General features: G+C 34.3%; 1 protein-coding gene across 1 annotated transcript; it reads left to right on the top strand.

Moving 5' to 3' along the window:
• On the top strand, positions 614 to 9,457 carry LOC109831502. The gene is made up of 3 exons (XM_020398835.1): positions 614 to 850; positions 962 to 1,194; positions 9,055 to 9,457. Exons 1-3 carry the CDS (start codon positions 644 to 646, stop codon positions 9,245 to 9,247), a joined length of 633 nt encoding a protein of 210 aa, XP_020254424.1. The 5' UTR covers positions 614 to 643; the 3' UTR covers positions 9,248 to 9,457.

Raw genomic sequence — 10,135 nt, 5'->3', positions numbered from 1 at the left:
TTTTTAGAAACTTTTGATCTATGTACTGTGCAAATCCATCCATCACAGGTGCTCAGGTAAAATAAATAAATATTCCGTAGTTAGGTTTAAGAATCTTTTGGGAATTTTTTGGGTTTGAAAATAAATTGGTAAAACTTCGGGTGTAGAGGAAAAACCTCTAACGAAGAAATTTTCAAAATAGCCCCGAACGAATTTTTTTTTTCTAAAAATCAACCCTCTTATGTTTTTATTACATAAATAGACTTACTTTTTGACCACGTCAGCACCATGGCCAGAAAGTGAGTCTATTTCTTTTTAAACGCCTTCCTAATTAGTCGGGGTTGCTAACCCCGACTAATTTGCAAGTTATAACTGATGTTCAAATTGGTTGGGGTTGACAACCCCGACTAATTAGGAAGGTGTTTAGAAAAAATAGACCTCATTAGGAAGGTGTTTAGAAAAAATAGATCCACTTTCTGGCCACGGTACTGACACGACTAGAAAATGAGTCTATTTCTGTAATAAAAACGAAGAGGGTTTATTTTTATAAAAAAAAGTTAGTGAGGAGCTATGTTGAAAATTTCTTCAACCAAATGCTAAGATAAGATACATCTACCTCTTACGCTCACTTTACATCTCATTCTCTCCACTCCTCAGAAGCCCCATGGCAATCACCGCATCTCTATCTCTCCGCCCATACTGCGGCCCAGCTCCGGCTCAGCCCAAAAGAGGCGTCTTCTCCACTAATCCGTTATCATCGCCATCTCTCCCAAGAACCGGCCCCTTTCCTCTCCTCGCTGCCACGTGGCGCCGCTCCCTCTCCCTCGCACGTGCGATCTCCACGCTCGACTCCCCACCGACCCAAGACCAAGTACGGCCAACTCTTAGTTTACTGTTTCTTAGTTTACTGTTTACTGTTTCTGCTTTCTTTGTTTCTTAGTTTAGTGTTTTTGCTTCTTTAAGTGAATTTTGTTTGTTGCAGGAGAAGCCCAAAAAATACTACTTCTTGGTGGCGAATGCCAAGTTTATGTTGGATGAGGAGGAGCATTTCAGGGAGCTTTTGTTCGAGAGGCTTCGGAATTATGGGGAGAGGAACAAGGAGCAGGATTTCTGGTTGGTGATTGAGCCCAAGTTTCTTGAGAGGTTCCCTGAGGTTACCAAAAGGTTGAAGAGGCCAGCCGTTGCGTTGGTGTCCACTGATTCCAATTGGATCACGTAAGACACCCGTACATTTTGATCTTTTTTTAATGGTAATGGAATGAATGAAATTGGTTTGCAAGCAATGTTGAAGTCAGAGGAGCACTTGGTGTTGAATTGGGTGTATATACGGAAGGGAATTTTACATTGGGTAGGCGTTAAAGTCTAATGCTTTAGTATATGTTATGACAACATCCCCAAAAATCTAATATTAATCACACGAAAGTGCAGAAAATATTGAGAAGGCAAATAACACACAGATATACATGGTTCGACTTGTAGCCTACGTCCACAAGCAACGGAGGAGAATAGCTTTAATAAACTGTGAGAAATATGATGTGGAGATTTCTCAATCACTCAATCCTAAATCACACCCGAGAAAGTACTAAATCTCTCTAACAATCTCTACCATCTAAAGAAACAACCAAATAGATAGTCTAATGAAGAACCTCTTGAATTTATTACTTTAGCTTGCAGAGCCCGTTTCAAGAATTAGGATTTGAGTCACCTATAATAGTATATTTAGTAGGAGATTTGAAGTATTTCATGGGGGAGGTTTAATCATGGCTATCAATTTGGATGACTATTTTATAAATTATAGGATGATATAGTTCTATTTATGACTTTAAGAACTAATTTTTGATGGTTACATTAACATTAATTTGCAATTCATCCAAGGATGTAAAACTAATTACCAAAGGTTGAAGGTGTTGAGTTTAAATCCAGTATATGAGCTATTATAAAAAAATAGATATGTATTATGTGCTATCAATCAATGTTAGCCCATTAAAGTGATCTGATTAGGGTTTGTGCTTTTAATGCATAATTAAAGTATGAGCCTCCTATGTGTAGAGACCAAAATATAATTGTTAATGTAATGATGGACTGAATTGATAATTATAAATAACTAATAACTGTTATAAATAGGTTTGTGGTTCCCTAAATCTCTACGTAGAATCTTTCTGATTTTCTATCTTTAGAAGGATTATGGTTTATCTAAGGAGGATATATACGTAGAGGATTTGAAATATCTACATCTCAAAAAAACTCAAAAACCACATCATACTCCATGGATTCAGGTATGGTTTCGCATCTTCTTAATTATTTTAATAGTTTGACATGAACAATATTGTGATTGATTAGGGTTTTATCTATTAAAGTAAACGTTTTCTTTTGATCTAACAATTGGTATCAGAGCGGTGTTCATATTAATCTATTGAGAATCAATTTTAATTTTTAATGTGATTCTCTTGTATGTTCTCAAATCTAAAAATCCTTTTTTTAATTGTTTAATTTAAGAATAAAATTTGGTAGTTCTTCCTCTTAGATATTCTTCTTGATTTTGGATTCAAAAGGGTTATCATATTTTAAATTTTATGAATCCGATTTAGAAGAATTGATGTTTGATTTAAAAAAAAAATTTGCTATAGTTCTGCTACAATGCCGACGGGAAAAGAAAAAATGCTATAGTACCGCCGATTTATTCTCTAGTGTCACGAATTATTTTAGTTGTCTTTTTCTGCAGTAAAATTTTTTTTGCTATAATAAAAATATTTTGCTATAGTGCAGTAGAAAATTTCAAAACTCTGCGCTGTTCTCTGTTGGCCCACTAATACGTTAGCAGACTGAGATAAGTATGGAGGCTTTAGGTTTGAGGGCTATGATTAAAAAAGAAAAAGCAAAGCAAAATATTATAGTGGACTGCCCCCATCATTGACCTGTTTTATAATAAAAAAACGTAAGCAGGCCCAAGTGAATCCTAGCACAGGTCTGTATGCGTCAATATTTTTTTTCTGGTTTTGGAATTCGTTTATTTACTTATTTATTTATTTATTTGATTCAAAATTTTAGCATTAAAGTTTAATAAAGATATATGATGTATTAAAAGAATTGATTGAAACAACATGTTACCAAAGTAGCCTCTCTTGTGTAGATCAGTTTATTTTTAAACATCAAAAGGCAGTGTGTGTATGGTTCAGGCAAATATTAATCAACCCAAAAGAAGGTTAATATTTGAATAATCATATGCATATCTGTGGTGATAAATATGTGACGATTATTTGGTTTAACATGTGAACAATAAATTGGTCCAAATAAAGGTTTATTGTTTGACATATCTTATCGTCGATGTTTGATCACTACACCTGGAATACCACTTACAAATTAGTATTTCTGGCCAAAAACTAAATATTAATGTTGTGTTAGGTATCTTGAGATGGGTATTGCTAATTTTGAATTCGTAAATTTTAATTTATTTTCTTATGCGAGCTTATTTATTTTCTTATGTTATTCTCTGATTCAGCTATTAGTTCTGCTTCAAACATCACTGTCAATATTAATTTCATTCTTATGATAAATAGCACCAACTTCAAGTCATGGTAAGATAACGTTATGATAGTTCTCGGGGTCATGGATCTCGACCTTGCGTTAAGGCTTTTTTCTCCTGCACCTCTTACGGATAAAAATTCCATTGATGAGAAAAAGGACTTGGGGAGGTAGGAGAATTCAAATCGCATGTGTATGATGATCATGAGGAGGGCCATTCCAGAAGCATTTAGGAGCACTATGCCTGAGAAAATAACTACTGCCAAAGTGTTCCTTGAGGACATTGAGAAAAGATTTGCTATGAATGAAAAGGCTAAAACTAGTACACTTTTGGCAAATTTTATCTCAATGAGATACAATGAGAAAAGGAACATTAGGGTGTACATCATGGAGATGTATTATACTGCTTCAAAACTGAAAACATTTAAGTTTGAACTCTTTGAGGACTTACTTGTGCATTTAGTTCTTATATCTCTTCCCACACAATTCTGTCAATTCAAAGTAAGCTATAATTGTTAAAAGGAGACTTGATCTCTTAATGAGATTATTTCACATTGTGTGCAAGAAGATGAAAGGTTGAAGCAAGAGAAGGGAAGAAAAGAATGAAAAATAAAGAAACTGCAGAAGCTCAACCACAAAAGAAACAACACAAAGTAAATAATGGAGATGGGTGTTTCTTCTGTGGGGCTGCGGGACATAAGAAAAAAACTATACCAACTATCATGCATGGCGTGTAAAGAAAGGTACACTTTTTAATTTTGTTTGTTCTGAGATTAATTTATCTTTGGTACCTAGACACACATGGTGGTTAGATTTTACTGTCACAACTAACATCAGTGTGTCTATGCCGGGTTGCTTTGAGCTATCGAAAGTCAAGTGATGGGGTAAGATACATTTATGTGGGTGATGAGAAGAAGGTTGAAGTTGAGGCAATTGAGGCATTTAGGTTATTATTAAAATCCGGTTGTTATTTGGATTTGAAAGAGACTTATGTAGTACCGTAATTTAGACGGAATTTAATTTCTATTGTTGTATTGGTCAAATTTGGTTACTTTTATTCTTTTAGAAATGATAAATTTAGTCTTTTTCATAATTTAAATTTGGTTGGTACCGATTCTTTGTCTTATGCTGATAACCTTTATTTGCTTTATACGGTTGCTTCATATCATGAAACCTTGTAATTAAACACTCGAGGTGTAAAGAGAAAATTGACCCATGATAATTTCGCTTCGTTATGCCACAAGAGATTAGGTCACATTTCCAAAAGGAGAACTGAGAGACTTGTGTCAGACGGGATTGTAGACCCCCTTGATTTTACAAACTTTAAAGTTTGTACTAATTGTATAAAGGGAAAACAAACAAACATAAGGAGATTTGGTGCTAACAGGACTACAAACGTCTTAAAACTAATAAATACAGATATTTATGTGCTATTCCCTATAGTTTCTTGGATTGGTCAATAATATTTTATTACGTTCATAAGCGATTTTTTGTGTTATGGCTACCTTTATCTCATACATGACAAGCCCCAATCACTGGACATGTTCAAATCTTACAAAGCTGAAGTTGAGAACCAACTCAGCAAAAGTATCAAAAACGTTATATTTGACCGTGGTGGTGAGTATTATGACAGGTATGACAGTTTAGGTGAATAACATCTGGGACTATTTGCTAAATTCCTAGAGGAGTGCGGTATCGTCTCATATTATACCGTGCTTTGTTTTCTTACCATGAATGGTGTTGTCGAAAGATGAAACAGAATACTTAAGGACATTATAAGAACTATGATTAGTCATTCCAACTTACTAGAATCTCTTTGGGAAGAAGCATTAAAGACTACCACTTACATACTTAATAGAGTACCTACAAAACCAACTGCCAAAACCCTTATAAACTTTGTACGGGCTAAAAGCCTAGTCTAAAACATTTACATATTTGGGGATATCTAGCTGAGACTAGGTCTTATAGGCCACATGAAAAGAAACTGGACTATAGGATGGTTAACTGCTATTTTGTTAGTTACTCTGAGAGATCTAGGATTACAAATTTCATGATCCTACTTCCAAGTTAATATTTGAGACGTGAAATGCTTGGTTCTTTGAGGATGTTGAGTTTGCGGGGGAAGATAAAGTTAAGGATTTTGTCTTTGAAGAGGAATATGTTAATATTCCTATAGCTACTGTTAACATTGATCAGACTTCTATTCCTGACATTGTTCAAGAAATAGATCTAAATCAAGATAATGTCATAGAACCTCCCATTTCAAAAATTATTCCAGAACAAACTCTACCACCTTAAGAACCTGTGCCATTAAGAAGATCCACTAGAAAAAGGAAAAGTGTGGTTCCAAATGATTATATTTTATTTCTCCAAGAACATGAGGAAAACATTGGCATGGTGGAATATGATCCAATTAACTTCCGTCAAGCTATGGAAAGTTTTAAATCTCAACAGTGGATTGATGCTATGAATGAGGAAATAAAGTTTATGAAGGATAATAACATTTGGGACCTTGTCCCGTTGCCTGAAGGTGCGAAGCCCATTGATTGTAAATGGATATTTAAAACCAAGGGAGGCTCGAAAGGCAATGTGGAGAGGTACAAGCTGTCGCTAAAGGCTTTACACAGAAAGAAGATATTGACTATAAAGAGACTTTCTCTCTGGTGGCACTTGTGACATATTTTGACCTTGAGCTACATCAGATAGATGTAAAGACTGTGTTTCTTAATGGTAACATTGATAAAACAATTTATACGGTACAACCAAAAAACTGTGTCGGGAGATGCAAGGAAGATGATTTGTAAATTGAAGAAATCTATTTATGAGCTTAAGCAAGCTTCTCGTCAGTATTATTATAAGTTTTATCAAGTTATCATCTCTTTTGGTGTTGAGATGAATGTAGTCGATGATTGTGTATACAATAAGTTCAGTGGGAGTAAACATATTTTTCTGATTTTATATGTCGATGACATATTGCTTATCAGCAATGATATATGCTTATTGCACGAAACGAAGATATTTCTTTCAAAGAAATTTGAGATGAAAGATATTGGGGACATCTCTTTTGTATTGGACATATAGATATACCGGGATCGCTCTCGGGGTATACTTGATTTATCACAAAAGAGCTATATCAAAAATATTATTAAAAGGTTTGGCATGCAAAATTATAAACCAGGTGACACCCCTGTGGCTAAAGGAAATAAATTCAGTCTCAATCAATGCCCCAAGAATGATTTTAAGATTAATGAGACGCAACAGATTCCTTATGCATTCTAATGTATGCTCAAGTGTGTACGTGTTCGGATATTACATACGTGGTTGAAATATTGGATAGATACTTAATTAATCCTTAATTGGATCACTCAAAAGCGGCCAAGCGAGTCTTGAGATATTTTTTGAGAACAAAAGAATAAATGCTCACATATCGAAGGTCGGACCAGTTAGAGATCATTGGGTATTGTAACTCCGATTTTGCTGGATGCGAAGACACTCATAGCTTCATCCACTATGACAGTTGAGTTTGTAGCATACTATGAGGCATCTAATCATGGAATATGGCTGCAAAATTTTATCGTTGGGCTGCGAATTGTAGATGAGATTGAAAGACTACTTAAATTATTTTGTGACAATAAGTCAGCAGTGTTGTATTCTAACAGCAATAGGAGTTCGACAAAATCGAAACATATAGACATTAAGTCAGCAGTATTGTTAAAGAAAGATTTCAGAGTGGACTTGTGTCTATAGAGCATATTGGGACAAACTTCATGATTGTGGATCTGTTGACTAACGGATTACTACCCAAGGCTTTCATGAGCACACTGCTCATATGGGTGTTCTATCTCTTCAGGGTATATCATTTTAGTGGGAGTGTATTTTAGATGCTTTTATTTGTAGACTTATTTATTATGATTTTATGGATATTATATGGTTATTTACTACAGTATAAAGTATTCAGTTTATTTTCACTCTGTTTTTTTGTATAGTTTGATCTCACTATGATTTTAAGGTGAACCAGTTGAAAATAGGTATGTTAAGATCACACTACATAAAATTTCTATGCTACACATTCATGCTTGATTTGTGTTATTGGTTGTATTGATATGTGTGACCATTGATGGGTCTAGTTGCGATAAATGCAATGAAGATCGCTTTGATTCGATGTTGGTATGACTGGTAGATGAGATTGTTAGGATTGCATTTTGTTTGATAGCAAAATTCATGAGCTCATAAGGTTATATCATAATTCATATCTATATAGTAACATATATGGTCCGAGTGGGAGATTATTGGGTTTAAATCCAATACTTGGGCCAATCTATTAAATATATATGTATTATGTGCTATCAATCATGGTTAGCCCTTTAAAGTGATCTGATTAGGGTTTGGGCTTTTAATGCATAATTAAAGTATGGGCCTCCTATGTGTAGAGACCAAAATATAATTGTTAATTCTATGATGGGCTGAATTGATAATTATGAATAACTGATAATAGTTATAAATAGGGTTGTGGTTCCCCAAATCTCTACGTAGAATCTCTTTCTGATTTCTCATCTTCAGAAGGATTGGAGTTTTTCTAAGAAGGATATATACGTAGAAGATTTGGAAGATCTACAAATCAACAAAACTCAAGAATCACATCCTACTCAATGGATTCACGTATGGTTCCGCATCTTCTTAATTATTTTAATAGTTTGACATGAACGATATTGGGATTGATTATGGTTATATCTATTAAAGCAAAAGTTTTCTTTTGATCTAATAGAAGGGGGTACGTGATGTTTGGTTTCACATCTGTATTGACACCTACAATCTTCTCAAATTTCTCATTTTCTATTGAAGCCTCTACAAAAATCCTACCTTTTTATCATTCTTCTTATAGTACCAGAGCATGATGGAATATTCTTTGATTTGTGTTAGAATCCATCTTAAAGTTATGTAGATGATCAAGTTGCTTCTTTTAGTCTTATGCAGCCTCTTGTTGTAGTTTTTTTGCCAAATCCGCACCAAAGCTCGTTGCAAAAATTAAGACCATCATTGATCATTGTAAACTAATGATGAATCATTAACCCAACATCGACTTGATGATAGAAACTGGAATATCTAAACTCTATGTTTCATCCAGTTTGGAACCCAAACACACGAGCATGGCATAAATCGCATAAGGGTGTTGGTAAATAGAGAACATTTTCTTCATTGTTATGGAGGTTAAGTTCATATAGTCAACGCAAAATAGCTTAGAACGAGGGCAAAGATGATAGATTTGCTAGAGGGAATTGCATTCAACGTTAAGACGAGACAGCCCAAGCATTCAATCAAAGTATGTAGGACGAGTTCGTACAAGATAAACTTTGAGAACCAAATAGAACATTTTTCCTTGGTACTAAATTGGTTACCGCCTTTATTCATAAACAAGAAAATACAAAATGTAGAAGAAGGCACATTTGAAAGCTAAAATAGTACTTGTTTTACTTCTCTGTTTCTTTTTTTACTAATCAAAAGGCACTTTATGCAGATAGCCCTTATTATGAAAATTTTATATTTGCTTTGCAGGTTCATGAAGCTGAGGTTGGATAGGGTTTTAGCTGAAAACTTTGAAGCAGAGAGTTTTGCGAAAGCTATGGTATCAAATCCCATCGATCTGCAGTTTGAAAAGCCAGAGAAATGGGTTGCACCATATCCCAAATATGAGTATGGGTGGTGGGAATCCTTTCTGCCAAAAGAAACAAGCAAAACTGAGGCATAGGAGCAAAAAATGCGAGTACTGAAATATCAAATGATAAGTTAGTAATAACGAGTGTAAGTGAATTCTAGAGAGATTTTCTGTCGCTGTTTAGCATGTGCAATGAATTATCTTTTTTCATATTTCTAAAATTATTCTAGGTTTGAAATGATATCAGTTGTTGTCTGTTGTTAGATTCTCATGGATTTGATATTATTCTCTTCATTAGAATTCTCCATCTGGTGTGGAAATTAAAATAAACTCCAGGCAGAGACTTAATGTCTTGAAATTTTAAGAGGTCAATCGAAAATATGTCGATAGGCTATATTATATGCTGGGTAATATGTTGAATTTAAATGGGCAAGTATTGTAGATTTTATGATTATCAGCGCTTTGGTTCTATTCAAGTTTCACTGACTTTGATGATTTTAATAGAGGTCGACCTGAAAATAATATATCAGTCAATCGAAATTGGTGCCAGAAGTATTAGGTAAGAATTAGTTAAATGGGTAAAATGATCATCATTTTTTTCTCTGAATTAGGAGATGTTTATGGTGCAGGCTCATGTAGCAAGACTGTTGAGACTGAATTTCTTTCTAGATGTTTTTGTCAATCTTGATGAAGAAGAGGTTTACTTATGCATGGAGCTGGCCTGTTTTAGTTGCTTTAGTTGCTGAGGTTGAATTCTCAACTTAATTTTTTTTGGGGGGTCTAATCTTGAGCCAATGTTTTGAGTTGAGTTATGTTGCTTGTCTTATCAATAAGCTGAAGAGTTAGATCCTTTATTAAATTCTGATGCCAATTCTCCCATGATATATAGGTTGAGTTTATTTCTTACTCTTCCTTTGCATTGGAATGTAATCAAGGTAGTAGGTATAATACTATTTGTCTTGAGGATTCTAAACTTCTTGA

This window comes from Asparagus officinalis, chromosome 2, assembly GCF_001876935.1.
Source record: "Asparagus officinalis chromosome 2, Aspof.V1, whole genome shotgun sequence".
Lineage (NCBI taxonomy): Eukaryota > Viridiplantae > Streptophyta > Magnoliopsida > Asparagales > Asparagaceae > Asparagus > Asparagus officinalis.
The sequence above is the reverse complement of the archived record's forward strand: the minus strand, read 5'-3'. Positions and strand labels throughout refer to the sequence as shown.

Excerpts from the sequence above, each read along its gene's own strand:
- LOC109831502 (XM_020398835.1), top strand. The coding sequence starts at position 644 with ATGGCAATCACCGCATCTCTATCTCTCCGCCCATACTGCGGCCCAGCT. Across the intron at positions 851-961 it reads CCCCACCGACCCAAGACCAA|GAGAAGCCCAAAAAATACTA; the intron begins GTACGGCCAACT and ends TGTTTGTTGCAG. Across the intron at positions 1,195-9,054 it reads ACTGATTCCAATTGGATCAC|GTTCATGAAGCTGAGGTTGG; the intron begins GTAAGACACCCG and ends TTTGCTTTGCAG.